Below are 20,303 nucleotides of genomic sequence, written 5' to 3' on the forward strand. Positions count from 1 at the left end.
TTTCAGCTTTAATGTAGCTCTCTGTCACTGGAAAAGATACAACCTTTCACAATTCCAAATTTATAAACAATTGCAATAGTCAGAGGAGGTACTGTCAATGTCTTCATGTGAACTGGGTCAATAACTTCTATTGAGAACATGAAAATATTCATGCATAATACCACAAACAGAATTCCCAAATGTGTGGAAAAACAAAAACTTAATGAAGCACTGTTATGTGGTAGTAATGATACAACTGTCAACAACTGTGAATGCAACCAGTTTAGGTCCACCACTAGATGTTGCTGCTTTACTCCTCCATATTTCGGTTGACTTTATTTTAACAATATCTGTATATAGCAGCGTTATTGTTTTTTTGGAGACCACTCTGCCTTAAGCTATGAGCCATCGTTTGATGATATTACATATTTTTTCAGTTCTGTATTTGTCTAATCAGTAACAGTTTCGGGATGAAGACAAAAAGGATTGGAAGAAAGAAAGAATGAGGAAGAGTCTTAGCTCTCCATTATACAATCAATCATCCATGCTCCACTGATGAGAGTTAATCTACACTACACAGTAGCGCCTCCCTTTCATTTCCTCACTCTCTTTCACATCTTCTCATGTCTAATTCTGTCTCTTTTCCCCCTTTTTACCATATAGAATTAGTGTATTTCTTTTTGTTTCTTTATTTCTTACCTATCAACTGCAATCTAAGTTAGTATTCACCTTCTGAAGCAGGCGCACCATTTCATCAAAACCCAAGGTATGTTAAAATAACATTTGAACAAACTATATGAAGCGACACTGTGACACGGTAATTTTTGTTCTGTAGTTAATTTGTTGTAGTAGTTTTGATCATAATATTGTTAGGCTGATTTTTTTGTAATATTAAAATAAATCTCTGCTCTCTGTTACAATGATATACAATACATTAGTATATAGTTCTGTTACTGTAATTGTTTAGGAGTGGAACTTCTATTAATACTATCACTTGAGCTACAACTACAGTTACAACTCCTATTACTACCATTACCACAAGCACTAAGTACTACAAATTCTGCTTCAATTACCCATGACTGATGCCTTCCAGAGCCAGACAATGGAAACTCAGCTGAGATCAGAGCAGGTGAAAACAGTTTTATCTGCTCTCTGCAAAATCCCCTTCCTCTTTTTGCTTCTGTACTTTTTTGTGTGCTCCCTTGACGTTTTAAGCTCTGCCTTTCAACTAGCTGGAGGTAAGCACTGACATCTAATTGTCTGTTTTAGTTACTCTTGTACCATATACTGTATGCACAGCTTGACTTTGTATTTTAAAGCAGTCCTCCAGTCTGTCTGTCTTTATCGGTCTCTCCCTTCCAGGCAGGGTAGCAGGGGATATCTTCCAGGAAAATGCCATCCTGTCTAACCCAGTGGCTGGGCTGGTGGTGGGGATACTGGTGACAGTGTTAGTGCAGAGCTCCTCCACCTCTACATCCATCATAGTCAGCCTTGTCTCTTCGGGTTGTGAGTTAAGGTTTTAACAATCCTACAATGTTACTTAAAGCTAATATATATAAATGTCTAATGCCTGCACTATGACAAGACCTGCCCAATGAAATACCACAGACTTCTAATCAGCTAATTCATCTTAATTTTATATATGCAGATTTTGTCTAATCATTTCTTTCTGTGTAGTGCTGGATGTTCATTCAGCCATACCTATCATCATGGGCTCCAACATCGGAACATCAGTCACCAATACGATTGTTGCTCTAATGCAGGCTGGGGAGAGAGAGGAGTTTGAAAGGTACAGCTATGTGCAAGTTGTGTATACAGTATAATTCTAAGTATGTTTATTTGAAAATTATATCTGAAATTGTGTTTATTCCAGAGCATTTGCTGGAGCTACAGTCCATGACTGTTTTAATTGGTTATCAGTTCTGGTGCTTCTCCCTCTGGAAGCTGTGAGTGGTCTACTGAGGCATCTGTCACAGGCTGTGGTTGACACACTACAGTTCAGTAGTGGAGAAGAAGCTCCTGAACTTCTGAAAGTCCTCACTGAGCCACTTACTAAAATGATTATCCAGGTACTGTGTCTGTATATGAATATATACAAAGGATTTTTTTTCACAATTCAAGATAGCTACAGAAGCAAAGACAGTAAGGAGCAGACACCTGGGAAACACAACTTGTGAGAACAGTCTATAGGAAGCATGATACAGCAGAATGGATACTGTGCAGATTTGCTAAAAAAAATAGTGCCAAACACTTAATAAAAAGCATCAGCTTACATCCTCCATTTATACTAAAAGTAGAGAGAACATCAACTGTTAAATAGATTTTGCATATACATCAATCACAGACGTGTGAACAAAGCAAACATGCTCACAGGCTTAAGATTAAAAAAAAAATGTCAGAAAGCAGAAAGAGGCAGCTTTGGAGCCTTTCAGGTAAACCTCTCACAGTTAGACATTGTGACATGGTGTCCACCTCATTAAGGAATACAAAGGTCTAGTATTTTATAGTATGATATGGTGATAAGAAATTATTTTGGCTCAAACTTAGGGGTCGGCTATCAAACAGAGAATAACACATTTACAAAGAGCTGGCAGGTAATATTCGCATCCCCAAGGTTAATGTGTAACCACTCTGTAGACTACTGATGACAGCAATAAAGTGTAATTCTAACACATCATGATAATAATGCAATAACATGATTCTCTCTCTCTCTCTGTAGCTGGATCGGTCAGTCATTACAGCCATCGCTACAGGAGACCAGAGTGTGAGGAACAAGAGTCTGGTGAAGCAGTGGTGTCAAACCACCACCATGGAGGTATGGGTGCAATAAAATGCATCCCATCTTAATGAAATTACAGTTTAGTGCTAAAAGACTCTGTCCTGATTAAAAACAAAACAATCAGGACATCAGATTGGTTATGCACATCATGCTTTCTGCATGTATGTATCTGCAACATGGTGTTGCTCATATATGAATGCACAAAACCCAAAGCATACTGAATGTGATACATTTTGAGACTCTCACCATCACTTTGTCTGCACTCTACCTTTTCATCATTGCTGACAGGACAATGAAACATCCTGGGGAATACACAACCTTTCAGAACATACACAAAAATGTACGCAACTTTGTCTCTCTTTTTGTATTTCTGTGATTTTAAGTATTTAAGATGGCTACAGAATAACGTCTCTCCTCTTGTACACTTTTCGTTCTACTTTAGTGTTTCAATGATTAGACTTAACTTGTGCATCAATCATCAACATGCACCACAAGTAAAACAGACTGATTACTAAGTTTGAAATGTTGGTAGTCATTCCCAGAGAGCAGCTGAATTCTTTCCTTCCTTTACATCTTGGTAGTTTCTTACTCAAACAAACTTATTTTCTACACCAGACCTTCATTATATCACGTCTCTGTCTCTCTGCTCAGGCAGGCATCTCTTTGTGGACTGCATTTTGTCAGACTTGGCCATAGGTCTGATCCTCTTGGCTTGCTCCCTGTTGGTGCTGTGCAGCTGTCTCATATTGCTGGTTAAACTGCTCAACTCCTTGCTTAAAGGCCAGGTGGCCAGTGCTATTAATAAAGTCATTAACACAGGTATTATAAGCATATTACAGCATTAATACTAAATGTATTACAGCTAAACCTATAGCTTTTCCAGTTTTCCCAACCTAGAATTTATCTTAGATTTTAATCTTAATTTTAGGAGGACACATTGCTCACTTTTTGAGGATTCCCCTTCCTCTCCTGTCTTGTCATGTCCTGTAGATTTCCCTTACCCTTTTACCTGGCTGGCAGGTTATCTTGCTCTACTTGTGGGAGCAGGCATGACCTTTTTGGTTCAGAGCAGTTCTGTCTTCACCTCTGCCATCACTCCTCTGATAGGTAATACATACACAGACAAACAAAGGGTATAAGTGGTTTTCATGTCTTGCAAACTAAACTATACACTGATTTATAATTGTGATTTCCTAAATGCCTGCAATTGCACAATATATTTGCTATGTTATTTATTACATATTTTGCATGAAATAAGCCATTTGTAAGTGGAAACTTCTCTTTTGCTATCCATGTCATCAGTTAATAAATTACCTCCTCAGTGTTTTTACAGTTCAGCATTAACAAGACAAGCCAGATCATGGTTAAGCATGAGTAGGAGATTTGTTCAGTTCCCATTAACAATTCCTGTAAGTCCTACTTTGACCTTTCAGTAGGTCTATTACTTATTACTGTGTTTTATCTCATACATTTTTTTTTTAATCTTTTTTGTGTTTAGCTTGTCACTTGTTCTCTTGTTTTGTATTAACAAAAGTGTAGATTTTGTTAAATGAAGAACTAGAGCTATTGTATCTGTTGTTAATCATACTGTGAACCCTCAGGGATTGGTGTAATCAGTATTGAGAGGGCTTACCCTTTGACCCTGGGGTCCAACCTTGGAACCACTACCACAGCTACCCTGGCAGCCCTGGCTAGTCCAGGAGATAAGCTGGCAGCTGCCACACAGGTATACACATACACATATACAGGGGGGAGAAAAGAAAAAAAAGTTCTTCAGTTATTGCCCCTGTCATTAATATGTCTGTTCACTGGAGAGCAAAAACATCAAACATATTCAAAACCAGTCTCTATTTCTATTTGCCAGTCTTACAAATCTGCTGAAATATTAGAGCTAAATTTCTCCTAATGTTTCTCTCTGTGGTGCTAAAACTGTCACAAACAGTTGTTCATTGTGTCTCTCTCAAGTTTTTCTATCTTTGTTTGTCTCTGTCTCTCTTTCTTTTTCTCTGCGTATGTATCACTGTCAGCTTGACCCGCCCACACATATCAAATGTAAACTGCCATCACTAAGACCAACAGTACTGCTGCTAGACCTAAAGTATGACTAGTATTGTTAGTGTAAATACATTTCTGGGGTATATTAAACAAACATACAGCACTCCTCCTGGTAACTGGAGGAAACACACAATCACCATAGTAACTATTCCAAACAACTAACTGATACCCTAAGTACCACACAGATACCACCTGACAACCACTCAGTTATGTAAAAGCAGTGAATATCCCAATCTCCATTAGCCACATACATAGCATTTTGTACCTTCCTGGCAGTCAAACTAATCAGAACACCATAGCAACCATATAGCCATGCCAAAACTCTCAAAACATCACAACTACCCAGCAAAAACATATAGACACGATAACAGATGACACGGAGAAAACATCTTGCAACATCACAGAAGCTACATAGAAAGCACCTGGCCTTTATTAACCACATAACAATGCCAACCATTGAGTTACACCCAAGTTAAACCACAAGTTAAGTTTTTTTCAGTTGGCGAGAACACTGAATATCTGTGCTTTTAAAGTTTTGAAACTAGATCTGACAGGATACACTGACTGAATACCAGATATTTGGTGTTTTCAGCTTCTCAGATGGGTTTTTGTTGCATTTCCGAATTTGTTTTATTTGATTTTAACATCTGTAGCGTTACTTTTGTGTCACTCTTTTGCCAGCATCTTTTATCCTCAACTCTGTGTTTGTTTCAGGTTGCTTTATGTCATTTTTTCTTTAACCTTCTTGGTATCCTGCTGTGGTATCCCATACCAGTCACCCGCTTACCCATACGTATGGCCTGTGCCCTTGGCAACTGCACTGCTAGGTATGAGAAGCAAGTTTCTGTTTTTACTAACAAAAAACTAAATGGGTTAGGACAGTAGCTGGACATTCAAGAGAAATCAAAATATCTTATAATTGGAAAAAAATGTTTTACTGTCAGTAAAATGGAGAGCGGATAAACTAACATAACTCACACATGCACAGGTATCGCTGGTTTGCAGTTTTGTATCTCCTCCTCTGCTTCCTGTTGCTCCCATCCCTCGTGTTTGCCCTCTCCATGGCTGGCTGGAAGGTGATGACTGGGATTGGTGTGCCAGTCATTATGGTGATTATATCTGTTGTAACAGTGAACATGCTGCAGGTGCGCAGACCTGACTTTTTGCCACTTAGACTGCAGAACTGGGACTTCCTCCCTGTTTGGATGACCTCACTGCAGCCCCTTGATAACCTTATCACCAGGGTGACCCTGTGGTGCAGGCAAGGGAGAGGTGAATATCCCAGCCAGTACTATAATACAAACTGAACCATTTTACTTCCTACTGTTGGCATTATGACACTGATTTACCATTTCCTTGTTTCTTTTTGTGAAATTCTTACCCCTCCTTGGTGTTTTTCTTCTAGGTTCAAGTTGCAAGGGAAAGCGTGGCCCAGTAACACTGGAGGCCATTACTGTAAACCCTGGGAGAAAAACAAGGGAGAAGGGGACACAGAATGGGGAAGAACACGAGACTGATGAGAGCTGTCACATACAAAAACAACTTAGAAAACCTAGATGTTGTGATCTACAATATAATGAGGAAAACAACAGAGACAACACAACTAATAGCATGTTTCCAGAGAATAATGTTTGTGACAGGGGTGCAGTATGGTCCATCAAGAAAAACACAAACTCAAACAATCAGGGAACTCAACTGACCAGCACTCACTTGTAGTGCTTAAGGAGACCTGTACAGAGTTCATCTGTGAGAAATGTTTTACAATTGTGTGCTTAAAGAAACAAACAAACAAAAAACACCTATTATAATTTTATAAATCTATAATTGGTTGCTCCAAGTCATTGTACAATGAGCAGAGCTACTGTAAATTCTGAAAAAATGGTCTGCTTTCAGATGAGTAAGACATGAATAGTTAATAAATAGCATGTTGCTTTCTTACCACCACACAGAGAGATAATTGTTAACAGGCTAGTTTTTGTTTAGCATAACTGATGCAAGAGGACCTTGTGAATTATGACTGTAATGGTTTGTTATGTACATTAAAAAAAAAAAAAGATTTTTAGAAGCTGAAGTCAAGCGTGAACTGGCAAATACACTTTATATACACTTTGTTCGTATACAGAATTAGAACTGAAAGTACTTTCCACCCACAAAGATATGAACACAGACATTAAACCTACCGAAGAAATGTTTGAAGTCTAACATTGCTTTAATGTCTAAAAGTAAAATAAACCTAGGTTGGAAAAGCGTGTGTAATTAATGTTACTGGCTCTGGTCATCTGTTTCTGCAGCAGATTAAAAGGTTATCTGAAAATGCTACATTGGCTGCCTTAATCATGTACTGTACTTGGGTGCTGTTTAAAGTACATGGCAAATTTTTATTAATTCATATGAACAAATATAACTCTACACAGTTATGTTTAGGTATGTGGAAAGCAGAGATGAGGCCAGTCTGTACTTGGGCTGTGAGAGTGTCAAACCAGGCAATGTGGCTATGACAGAGGAAGAAAAAAGCTGTGGTTTTTAACTGACAGTCACGCACATGGTTCAGTTTTTGCCTGTGAGAAAGTAATGGCTAACAACAGCCTGAAGAATTTATTCTATAGCAGTTGGTACATAATTATTTCTTAGCCATAGCTCACACTGATGTTGTATTGCACTTATGAAGTGACAGAGGTAAATGTAGCCATCTACATAATAACGGGAACATCTCACACAACGCATGATGATTCAGAAAAGAAATGTTCAACAAACTAGAGGCAACATTAAATACACATTAGTCATAGTTTCAAGTCTGAGAAACCATAATTTATGTCAGATTTTATCTGAGTACTGTCAATGGACAGTAAGATGTTCAGTGAGTTTATAACCGCAAAAACAATGAATCTTAGTACTTTGTTCATTTGCAAGTAGTGGGCGACAACACAACAACTGCTTCCGTTAATTGTTTCACACAACAAGAGGACCAAAAAACAAAAGCAGAGTATAAACGAGCCAACTGTCAGTGGACAATTCACAGGTCGGCTTTAAACAGCCACAAAGACAACATCACACCTTTGTGAATGTGGTGAGTGACAGTTCTGAATTTGAAGTAGATTAGTCAAAGTTATACTAGTTTTTTTACCATGAATTTATAATTTACATAGTTTGAGTTTATAAAACCTGAGAGCGTATAGATTCTTATCCTTTTTCAGAAACTGTCTGATTATGAAATACAATAATCCACACCTGCTATTCATATTGTTCAAATTTAATTTTTGTTTTTAAAAATGTAATTTTTTAAAACTTCAAACTAACAACTAAGGTTAAATGTACAGTATATGAATAAAATCAAATATGAATAAATGTAATAAATTTAAATTACTTATGATTTATGTGTTAAAACAGATAAACAATGATTTCCATCTACTTGATCATCACCGCTCTGGCAACTACAGCTCTGGGAAAAGGTATATTTCAGTGTAAAAGTATATTACTGCAATAAACAGCATGGTGTGCAGATAATTGTTCAGTATTGTTCGGGAAAGTTCAAGACAATTACTAACCTAAAAAAGGGGGTTAAAAATAGATTTAACCTGAAGGAAATTGTAATGATATAATAAAATAGTGAAATGATCTTGTATAGTACTATTTTCTTTTCCCTACTGAAATGAAATGCTTTTTTTCTTTTGCTTTCTTTTTTCCTTTGGTTTTTAGGGTCTTTTGAATGCAGTTTCTCTGAACCCACTGGTGATCAGCAGTGTTTTGGAGCAGTGGGGCAGCCACTGCTTTTTCATCTGCCAACTACAGCTGATACAAATATGAAGTTGACAAAGGATGACAAATATCTGATTTTAAAAGTAAACAAAAATCAGATAGTGAGTCTGAACAAGGAATATGTGAATCAGTCAGAAAACGTCACCCCTGGAACATTGAACCTTGGTAATGCAATGAAGAGACACTCTGGAGATTACATGTTGGAAGAATTTGGATCTAATGGCACTTTAGTGAAAAAAATTAATGTTCATCTAAAAATACAAGGTAGGTAAAAATTCTAGAAATGTTTTGCAGAAAGACAGAAAGAAAGAACTGTGTTGAATACCAGTTTTGGATGAAAGGATATTTCTATTGTATTGCTAAGAGCAAACATTTTAAATTACCAAACGTACATGCAAAATAAAATATGAAGAATTGTGCTTATTTAGTATTAATGTTAATTGAAAAGAAAATTAAATACATCTATGCCTATGTAGTATCTTTAACCTAAAAAAAAATAAAGATAGCTTAAATATGAGAAATTGTCAGCATCAGAAATTGCAGTAGTATGTTAACATTTGCAAATGAACTGTGCAACCTATATAATCTAATCAGGATTTTCAAAATTTTTTTCATCTTAATCTAAATTTGTAAAGTTTCAGTTTAATAAGTTTAGAAATATATGGTATATAGTATATAGTATTTTTTATATTATTTGTTAATATTTCATTATTCTTTACAGGTAAATGTGGTACAAACAATTAAAAGTTTGTGGAAATACTGCAAATACAACATGTAATAAATTCAACTGTGAAATAAAGCAATAACAGTGGCACCACCCAAAGTAGTTGCTCTCATGTAGAGTAGCAGTTGTGTAACTTACAGGTCCCTCCGCATGGTATTGTAGTCTTCATTCTTTTATAATAGGAGATGTTAGCCCCCCACTTGAAAAAGCTCATTTCCAGTTATGTTTTCTCATTCTTTGGGTCACAACCCAGGAATGTGACAACAACCTCAGTCCAATATGATGATGATGATGACAGTACTACAACCACTGTACAAGACCTGCAGTTAGTCTCATGCTTGCCTTTTTTGACTTGCGCTGTGAAAAATCAAAGACAAACCTGAATTTCTCCACACAGGGTATTTTGCTAACTCTCTGTCTAGATGGGACACATCAGTTTTTAGAGTTTTTAGAAGAAATGCTCTCACAATTTCTTTTTATTTTTATTTTTTGGAGACTATTTTTGTTTCCTATGTATTCTCACTTAGGGTATGCCAAATAATTGTTAATTAGATATTAACTACAACAGCAGATGACCTAAGATATAAGAATGAAAAAGAACTATTTGTTTAAAAAAAAGTACCTCTGAAAATAAATACAAATAATTGTCTAGATCATCACAGTATCTAATTTGGTCTGATATTTTTGTGTTTTCTAGCTTTTGTTCACTTGCCTGTTGAGGCTGTGGCTGTGAGAACTGCTGTTATCATTCTACTACTTTTGGCTCTGTGTCTTGGTATCTTCCAATTACATAACAAAACAAGACCGATGGCTGTTAATGAAGGTAAGAACATCTATTTTCTATAATAGCTAGCTATCATCCTACTTATCTTGGCTCTGCGTTTTTGTATAGTTGTTAGTTCAACTGATTGTTATGGGTTGAGGTGGTTTAAAAATAGCATAATATTTTGAGTATGTATTGAGTATGTGAGAAAGTTCTCTGAATATGGGAAAAACACAGTTAAGTTTTGTTTTGTAAAGGTCCATCATTCTTTTTTTCCTTTCCTTCAAAATTTTCTCTAAATTCATCCATTACACGTTAAGTGTCTCAAAAATTGTCATTTTTAATAAATAGTTTGAAACGCCGCAAACACTGCACCATTTGTCTCATTAAATTGTAATATTATAAATAAATCTCCAGTTTATGTTCAGTTAATCTAATTGAAATTTAGCCTCATCATTTTCACAAATTTCATAACTGATAGTAGGAACAAGCAACAGCAGGTTTCAATGTGTGCCAGAATCTTGGGCATCTCTGTTACAAAATCTCATAAGGAAAAGCCACTTGTCAACAACCGGAGCATCTAATGTTGCATTTGAGAACGTCCGTAATCACATGAAGATGTGCTGTAGTAATATTATTTTTAGAAATAATTCTGAACTTTCTTTTAACTTTTCCAGGTATTTCCAAAGATGCTATTCTCTATTCAACTGTTGTATACAACAAGAAGCAGCTAGCATAATCTTCATATAAATATTCTGTTGCTATAGACCTGTTAAAAAATATGCCCCCTGCTGCCCCTGAAATATAGGTACATTTTCAGCTACAATTTTTAAATCATGTAATCTGTTTTTTGAGCCCTCATGTATTTGCTTCCCAAACGAGACAGTGCTATTTTTAATGATTTGCTTTGTAGTTGTGTCTGGCATTGTGTATTTTTAATCTTTTTTTTTTTTTAATAAACATCTATTGAGATAATTACTTGTGCTTATGATCAAGATCAACAGATTTCCCTTTTCATCTTAGCGTTGAGTTGTTTCCTGTCTCTTTTTCACCATACAACTCATGTTCCATGCAAATGTGTTTAAATAAAATTGAATATCACTGAAGTCAGGTCAGATAACATTTTTTGTCAATTTCACCTCCTCTTAGAAGTGCTTATCAAACCATTGTGACATTTAACATTTTAAAAGTTAGGTTGGTATGACACAACACTGAGAGGGAACAGAAGTCTCTTAACATTTAACCGCCTCAGTAACAGTGCAGAGAACATGTAGTAACTGAGATTCAAGTCTGAGCAGCAAATATTATAGTGATAATTATTTGACCAGAAGGTGGGGCCAAACATCCCCACACATAACTGGACAGTCACAACACTACTCAAGTACACGTTTGAGGTATTGGTCTTCTACTTGTGCAACTACATTTAGAGAAAAATATTGTACTTTTTACTCCAACACAGTTAACTGACACCTATAGATTCATCAGATTGTTTATCTGAAGCCACTTGTGTGTCATTGTAAAGTTTAACTTATGGATGTAACACTTAATTTTTATTCCCTCTTTCATTCTTTCTTCGTCAGCTTTTTCATATAGAACTTCAGCTATACATGTTCTCTAACGCTGACAATCTCAAAACTCTCCCTCTCTCTGTCACTACTGCTACTGTTGGTAATAAACATTACTAGTGCCTCTCTGTAACTGTGTGTTCAGACAGAATGGAGAGCATGTTTTAGGTGAAACAAGACTGCATGTAAAGTCATTAGAAAGATGTGAGCAGACAAAAAATTGCATAGGGGAGCATGAACTCACCCAGGAATCCATGGATTAGTGCATCACTTGCATTTAAGTCAGGGACTGATTATCCCCGGCTAGTTTGCCTAGATGAGGGTGTCTGATGATTTAAACACTCTAGGACCCTGGGTTGATGACTGAAGACGTACGTCCAAGTAAAACCTAAGGAGAAGGTCAGAGTAGAACATGTGTGCTGACGTCGTCAAACATCTTGTTTGACCCACAGTCCAAAACTCAAAGATATTCAGTTTAATATCACGTAAGACCTAGAAAAGTAGCAAATCATTTTAATTTAGAAGCTGAAACTAGGGAAAGTTTTTGAAAAAATAAGGCAGGATACTGTAGCAAAAGGTCCACCACGGGGATTACATTTTCTGGCCAGCCAGAAACACACACTGTTCAGGGAGGGAGAGTAAAGGAGAGTTGCTGTTGAAATTAAACACCTAACTACTCAGAAAAGCATACACACACATGAAAAGAAACATCTTGCAATAAACAATCATGCTTTCACTGTTTTCTAAGTAATACTAAGTACACACCTACACCTTGAGGTGTGAGTCAACCTGTGAAAAAGCACTTCCTATGCACTATTGAAGAATTGTCTCAAGTTGCTGATTTGAAAGGCAACCCTCTTTGTCTGCTCTGAATATACAATATTGTTGCAATGTTGTTTTTCTAATGAGAATGTATTTCTTAAAATAAAATAATTCTATGTTGAAAAAGTATGCTAAAATACCTCCCCCTCCTGCTGTTAATCAATGCCTGATACGTGGGCACCCCAATAGTCAAATGGTTGGGGCACATACCACATGGGCCCAAGTGCCCCAGATCGACTCCCAGTCCGTCCGGACCCTTAGTGCATGACATTCCTGTGTCTCCTCGCCACTGTCCTATCCAAATAAAGTAAAAAAAAAAAAGTCGCCCCTCAAAAAATGAATGCCTGATACGGTGTTTGTGCAGCCTTTGATTAACCACTGTAACATTCAATCAAAAGATTATCGGAAACTCATCAGCATGTCATAAACACAACTTTTTAGCTTCAACCTTGCCTGCTTTTATGTGATGTTGAAAGCAAACTAATCAGACAGTCGCATCAAGTAAAAGCAGCTATGTCTATCTGTGTTTCCAGCAGAGACAGCGAGTCTCTCCAGGGCCTAAAAGCTTCAAGCTGCCACAGCGACAGTACAAGCTGTGGCAGCAACAGAAAGAGAAAAAGCTGTGGTTTTTAACTGTCAGTCTCACCCGTGCTTTAATTTCGCTTTACCTCTGTTGCCTGTGAGAGCGTTCAGTGATGTAGATATTTCTCAGTGACATGTAGTATATGTTCTTTAAATAAAAAGTTTGGCTATAAAGTACTTCAAGAGGCAGGAAGTGTTTATTCTCTCATGTTTCCTTCACAAAAATACAACACCATGCATGGGTGCTGGATCATTTTTGTTTTTAAAGTATGGAGCACAACTTCTTCCCTCTGATTGCACACTGCACCCATGCCTTAATGAACAAATATTCTGCACTTAAATAAATGTTATAAGATTAGAAACAGGTTGATAAGAAGTGTCCTTCAAATAGTATTTATCAGAGAAACTGGTACCATCAGCACAAGAAAAATCAAAAGTGGATCCCCTTAAAATTCATGCTGTATAGTTTAGCACCAATTTGATAAATGCCCAAGAAGAAAGATTCACACCTGGAGGCTTTTCGGCTGTTACATCTGCAGCTGAAATGAGAAGTCACACCTCAGAGTAAAGCCCTCTCTCTTCTGAGAACTTTGTTTCTCATTCAGATTTCAGTGCTCTGTTGAAGTATGTCACCACACAGAGAAGAGTAAGACGCTAGTGTAAAAAAGGAAGCAATTTGGAAAAAATGGCATTAAGTTATTTGATCAGATCAGAAATGGGAAAAATGTCATTAAGCCATTTGCGTGATTCTATAAAGTTTAGATATGCCATAGTTTTAGACACAGTTTACTTGCTAAGCATCCATGAATAACATAGTCACTTACTACACATGCAAACCCTTATAGAAATGTACAAAGTAAAAATACATTGTGTACTATTATCTATTACACTTAGTAAAATATCTGGTGTGCATTCACTCTCTCCAACAGTGTATAACTGCACTGATGTCTTCTGAGCTGATACTTATACTGATTTAACACAGCTGTAATTTTTTGAAGATACAGTACAGTAATAAACATATGCAAGTCAATATATCTTCTTATAACTCCATTATAATGTGTTATAAACATTTTATTGTAGGGTTATGCCATACTATATGGGTTTAGTGTTATTGTAAGATTATTGGGTGAATTTACAGGTAAATGGAGAATGATCACAGATAATATAAGAAAAAGTCAGTCACATGAAATAGTTGTTAAAATGCTAAATTTTTCATGGTGATTTGAGTTCCACCAGATCCGTGCAAATACAGTTATGTAAAAATGAATCATATTTTCTGTTGTTACAGTATGAACAACCAAGAAAAGAGAGTAACATTTGTCACTATGTTTGGAGACTATATCTGTTTTACAGCAGCTGATAATACATTTCTATATGTCATCAGATTTTATCTGAGTATAGTCAGATGTAAGATGTTCAGTGATTTTATAGCTGTGAAAACAGTGAATCTTAGTACTTTGTTCACTGTCAAGTAGTGGGTGACAACACATCCACCGCTTCCTTGATTCATATCACGCAACAAGATGACAAAAAGACAAGAAGAGCATACACCAGCCTTCTGTCAGTGGAAAATTCACAGGTCAGCTTTAAGCAATCAGGAAGACGACATCATACCATTGTGAATGTGGTGAGTGACAGTTTGAATTTGAAGCAGATTAGTTAAAGTGAAGAGAAACATTGTGGTTTATTGTCCCATGATTTTATATTTTACATAGTTGGAGGTTATTAAACCTAATAGGGTATAAATTCTTATCCCATGTCTTTAACTATCTGATTGTGAAACCAGATCATGCATACAAGCCATTCATGTTTTTCAAGCTTAATTTTTAAGTTCAAAAAATGACTTCAAACTAACAACTTAACTTGAATGTATGCATTCTGCAGTATGTGGAAAAAATCTAACATAAATAAAATGTTAAATTTAAAATGACCTTTGATGTGTTACAACAGGCAAACAATGATTTTCATCAACCTGATCATCACCGCTCTTACAACTACAGCTCTGGGAAAAGGTACATTTCAATGTAAATGTATGTTACCGCAGTAAACAGACAATAATTCAGTTTAAAAAGTTCTTAATTTTTAAGTGAGGCAGAAGTTTACAAAGAAAATCACTAAATTTAGAAAAGCAACTAAAAATATATTTAATGTTTATTTAGAGTAAAAGTATAATTTCCCCAGGAAAGTATAAAAATAAAAGTATAATGAAATAATAAAATGGTGACATGGTTTTTATTTGGATTTTACTTTAAACATTTCTTTTTTTTCCCTTTGTTTTTTAGGGTCTTTTGAATGCAGTTTCTCTGAACCCACTGGTGATCAGCAGTGTTTTGGAGCAGTGGGGCAGCCACTGCTTTTTCATCTGCCAACTACAGCTGATACAAATATGAAGTTGACAAAGGATGACAAATATATGATTTTAAAAGTAGACAAAAATCAGATAGTGAGTCTGAACAAGGAATATGTGAATCAGTCAGAAAACGTCACCCCTGGAACATTGAACCTTGGTAATGCAATGAAGAGACACTCTGGAGATTACATGTTGGAAGAATTTGGATCTAATGGCACTTTAGTGAAAAAAATTAATGTTCATCTAGAAATACGAGGTAGGTAAAATAAATAAATAAATAAATAAATAAAATCATCATTTTGAAACAAAAATTGTGTTCAAGAACAACACTTCACAGAGACTATATAGCTAACCTGTTAGTATCTGAAATAATTTTCTTTCCTCTAAATATTTTTTTTACAGTTTCAAATGTGTATATATAGCAAATATATAATAAATACTAATGTAAAAAGGTATGTATATACATACATAAAGGTTAAAATGTCTTACATTCTGTAATACATTATTAGTTTAAACTTGACAAAACGTTCATTATTTTTCAGGAGCAGTTTGCATTTATTAGACAGCACAGTAAAGAGACAGGCCCTGCTGATTTGTGTCTTAAGCCACTGAACTAACAGAATAAAGCAGACAGAAAAATAACGGCTGGATTTTTGTTTAAACGTGCTGATGAAAACCATGGGATAAAGGCAAGCCGGCCAAAGCAGAGCTATTTTATGGGCCATTATTTATCTGTTTAACATCATCATCTACCTCTGACTTATGGTGGGCCACCATTATACATGTCTGATACATAAGATTCCAAAAGAGTGTGTCACCCATTTGAGTTTGGGTAAAACCATATTGCTTTTTTTTTTTTTTTTTTGCATAACTACATTTAATTCCACGGCCTCAGATACAAAGATACCCCTTTAACATAACAAAATTATCTAATAACTCAAAGTAATCTTTATAATGAAAAAGTTTACATAGTTACAATACAACTCTGAATTATGTTAGGCCTCAAAGTTTTTTTTTCTTTTCTTTTTTCTCTCTCTTTTTTTTTTAAAAAAACAGGAGAGATAGAAATTAGAATTGATATCACGGCTCCTTAATTTACAGAGTTGGCAGTAGCACTTTGCATTAAATCATGTATTTACTGTTTTTGTTTTTGTTTGTCTTCCAGTTCCAGCGTCAAAGCCAGATGTGTCTCAGACATGTCTGTCACCAGAGCAGATGTCAGTCAGCTGCTCCTCTGACGGAGAAGGAGTAGAGTTCATTTTGACTTTGGACGGACAGTTACTGATACGTTCCAGAGACCACAGTCTGTCTCCAGCAGACATGCAGTCACTGACTGGGAGTACAGCTGAACAAAACAAATCCAGCATTTCAAACATTACCATCAGTTTACATGGTCAGCTGACTGGAAACTTGATGTGTAATGTTCAGAACAATGTCAGCAGGGATCAAACAGTTATTCACCTGAAAAGCTGCAAAGGTACAGTGTTTAAAGGACAGTTGTTCTCATTTTGTAATATTAACTCTTTGCTGCAGTGTCACATTTTTATACAAGTAAACATGATTAAATTATTATTCTTCCCTCTGATACTGAAATCTGAAATCTTGTACATGAAAAATAACAGACTAGAATCTCAGCCACTGGTCCTGTGATTTTGTTTTTGATAATCTATCACATCCACTGCCTCTGTAAATATCACTATATGTCATGCATCTGGTAGAAGACAAAAGAGGACATCATGATATCTAATTTGGTTTGATATTTGTGTTTCCTAGATCTTTCTTCTCCCATCCCCGTTGTGACTGTGGCTGTGATAGCTAGTGCTGTCATTCTCCTTCTTCTTGTAGCTTTATGGTTTGGCATAAGAAATCATCATAGGAAATCAAGATCTACAACTGGACCCACGACTATTAATGGGAGTAAGTGAAAGATGTTCTACCTGTCATACTAAGTGAAGTTAATATATAATATAGTTACACAATTTTTCCTTTTAATTCAAGGTAGTGACCAAATAATTTTGTTGTTTTAAGTCGTTTAAGAATGGTTTAAAAAAATATATCATCTCTGTCACAGGTTACTTCTTCAAAAATACAGTTCACGTCATGACTGTTTTAAATTTTTCTAGGTCACTGTGAAGATGAAATTGTCTACACAGATGTCAGAGTTATAAGAGATATGAAGAAAACCTGATCCAGTTCACATAAGCACAATTATTTTCTCCTAAGTCATTATTAGGCATCTACCATTGTTTTAACTGTAACCTTGCTGAAAAACCTCATAACTAACCCTTGAATCGAAAACATGATCATTGTCAGTGTGGCATGAAAAGGTGATTTTTTTGTGTTTTTCTCTTCTGTTACTTTCCTTTTAATTGTGTTGTATTGCAACATTTTTAAGTGTTTTATCCTTTTTTTACTTGTGTTTTTCAAATAAACATACACTGATAACTTTTGTTTTCACCAATGCCAAAGAGAATGAAAAGAAGGTTTCTATGCAACTGGTAAACATGTAGTCCTTTGTTTTATACTGAAATATGGTTTGTAATCAGCAACTGATCAATAATTTATCGATCACAAGTGTTACTCATGAGTGGCACCTGGAGGACACACACTGTTCTTGCAGTTACTAACAGAGAGAAACTGGTGCAAATTGCAAGCAATGTAGTGATTATTTCTGACCACAAGATGAGGCTAGAATTCCTCTCCTCATTCATGATTCAAGCAATACACATTTAATCTACATTTAGTCCATCATTATTTTAAATTTTAGTATGGTTGTTTACTGTAAACACTGGATTGATGGATAGCACAGTTTCCGCCCCAACTGAAATATCATGTCAGAAATCAAGTTTGGGCAAATGTACATTGGTGCTGTTCTTTTAATGTAGCCGGGATAAGTTTGTTAATAGAGTTTCATGGTATTACAAACCACTGTGTTTTGGCATAGATAAATCATTCATCACACTGGTGTTCTTAGAAGGGATTTCATCTATTCATGGGTATCTGTAGCCACACAACCACACCAATGCAGCTACTGTTTTTATTTATTTATTTTAAATGCAGTGCTATGTTTTCATCACAGAGATGAGCTGTGTCTCTCCTTAGAGCGTTTCCAAGCAGTTTTTTAATATGAAACCCATAGTAATTAAACATATCTATACATCGAGCATCAAGTCAAGGCTAAACTGGAGGCTTAATTTGTCAGTCTTCACTATGTTGATTCTACTACCGAACACATCAGTCTACCACAGTATGATCACTCCATTTTCTACGTCTGTTGTTGTCTTTGATCTCATATTCTTTCTCTGCAGTCAAACACATTGAAAGGAAAAAATGCGGTTTGTGACTGACACGCTACTCAATTATGTGAATGTATTTATAGTCAGGCCTGCAAACCAACCTCGCTTCTTAGAAAATAGGTCTTTGTCCTACTAATCTGCAACATCAAATACTTACAATACAGATCATACAGTCTATTAAAATAATGACAAGATGTTATTTAAACAACATTTGCCAAGTCGTAAAATGTTGATATTGAACATACTGGCAAAATGTGCACAGACATCATATCATATTATATATATATATATATATATATATATATATATATATATATATATATATATATATATTCCTATAATACCCACTCATAGCAACAAAACCATGATTGAACTTTTTCAAGGTTAAATTATGGCACACAAAATACTTGGTTAAGGTAAGGTTAATAATCTGATCGCAATTAAATATGCATAAATGTGACATGAAACATGAGCTACAATGTGTTCTATGTCCATGCAGTACACGAAACACTGAGAGGAAATACAATCCAGGCAATAATCACATTTACATACAAAATATGAGGAAAGTGAATTAGTAACATATAAACATAATTTAGTGGCTGGGATTGTGCAAACTCAAGTAGGATAAGGGATAGTGTCTGGTGCAAGTTTTTACAATTTCACATCCATTTCACATGCTGCATGGTTGCCACTCTGCCACAAAAACTATATCCACATATAAAGGGATTATAATAAGATGAATTCACACACAGATTTTGCTGGCTGAACTATTGACAAATACTGACTACACAGTTATTATAACTCACTCAAAACAACTATATTTGTCACACTGCATACATGCTTCCTGTTTTCTCACCACCACAGGCTGCATGTACACCCTCACCTTGTGTTTGTCTGTGTGTCATGTGTCTCTTTGTTTCCTTATAGACAGCTGACTTCCATCAACATCTATCGGTGTGTATACCAATTGACTTAAATCTTACATCTTGGCAACTACAACAAAAGTAAGCCCCTGTATCCATGCTGACTCCATGCATAGCACTGCAGTCAAATGAAACAACTCTTCCAGTTCTGACTTTATGATAAAATAAGGCAAAAATGTCATTAGGTGTTTGATCTTTTAGAGTGGATAAGATTTCAAAGTGATCTGATTTGTTCACTACAGTCTATGCACTTTGCCTGTAGAATTCAAACATTAAAACACTCTCCCAGAGTACACAACAATTCTTGTTTAAAGATGGCAAAGAACACACACAATAATTGCAGTTGATGTTCAAGTGTCAGAAGCCTGATAGATTTATATTTACAAAATAAGGCCATCAGATGAATACTTAAGTGGTGCTTAGGTGAACAGAACTCACCACTTCCTCAATTCTGCCTGTAATGTGACATGACAACCAGAAATACACCACTCTCTTATCAGCAGAAAATTCACAGGCCAGTCAATAAGCCACAAAGAACACATCCTACTTCAATAGCTGTCAGTGACAGTTTTAAATGAGTCTACTAATTCTAAGTCTACTGGTGCTGACATTAAAATGTAAATAAAAAGAGTGGCAGTGTAAAAAAGCCCTAAGCACATTCAACTGAAACAAAATAATGGATAATAAGTGCCACATTTCAGCTTTAATA

General features: G+C 35.7%; 2 protein-coding genes and 1 long non-coding RNA gene across 4 annotated transcripts; 2 read left to right on the forward strand and 1 right to left on the reverse strand.

The window, feature by feature from the left end:
• The first annotated feature begins 1,046 nt into the window (after window positions 1-1,046).
• Window positions 1,047-6,125, forward strand: LOC108893969 (sodium-dependent phosphate transport protein 2A). The gene is given in 11 exon segments (XM_051078535.1): window positions 1,047-1,217; window positions 1,342-1,485; window positions 1,657-1,768; window positions 1,853-2,048; window positions 2,699-2,819; window positions 3,027-3,098; window positions 3,410-3,577; window positions 3,749-3,865; window positions 4,360-4,484; window positions 5,528-5,640; window positions 5,802-6,125. Coding segments are annotated over 11 exon segments (1,650 nt in total). The 5' UTR covers window positions 1,047-1,054; the 3' UTR covers window positions 6,121-6,125.
• On the reverse strand, window positions 5,979-11,997 carry LOC108893973 (uncharacterized). Its single transcript, XR_001962742.2, has 3 exons — window positions 11,866-11,997; window positions 6,195-6,275; window positions 5,979-6,063 (listed from the first exon to the last, which is right to left on the reverse strand). It is a non-coding gene; the product is annotated as an uncharacterized LOC108893973 (long non-coding RNA).
• On the forward strand, window positions 7,820-17,907 carry LOC108893970 (uncharacterized). 2 transcript variants are annotated; one of them, XM_051078534.1, is made up of 6 exons: window positions 7,820-7,880; window positions 8,201-8,262; window positions 15,308-15,631; window positions 16,541-16,852; window positions 17,149-17,292; window positions 17,499-17,907. In XM_051078534.1, the coding sequence occupies exons 2-6, from the start codon at window positions 8,208-8,210 to the stop codon at window positions 17,561-17,563; spliced, it is 900 nt and encodes a 299-aa protein (XP_050934491.1). In that variant the 5' UTR covers window positions 7,820-7,880; window positions 8,201-8,207; the 3' UTR covers window positions 17,564-17,907. The 2 variants fall into 2 exon arrangements, with proteins under 2 accessions (XP_050934491.1, XP_018548000.1); XM_018692484.2 differs by lacking the exons at window positions 7,820-7,880; window positions 8,201-8,262 and adding exons at window positions 14,496-14,652; window positions 14,976-15,037.
• The last annotated feature ends 2,396 nt before the right edge of the window (window positions 17,908-20,303 follow it).

The sequence above is a fragment of the Lates calcarifer genome, linkage group LG20 (genome assembly GCF_001640805.2).
Source record: "Lates calcarifer isolate ASB-BC8 linkage group LG20, TLL_Latcal_v3, whole genome shotgun sequence".
In the NCBI taxonomy this organism is placed as follows: Eukaryota; Metazoa; Chordata; class Actinopteri; family Centropomidae; genus Lates; species Lates calcarifer.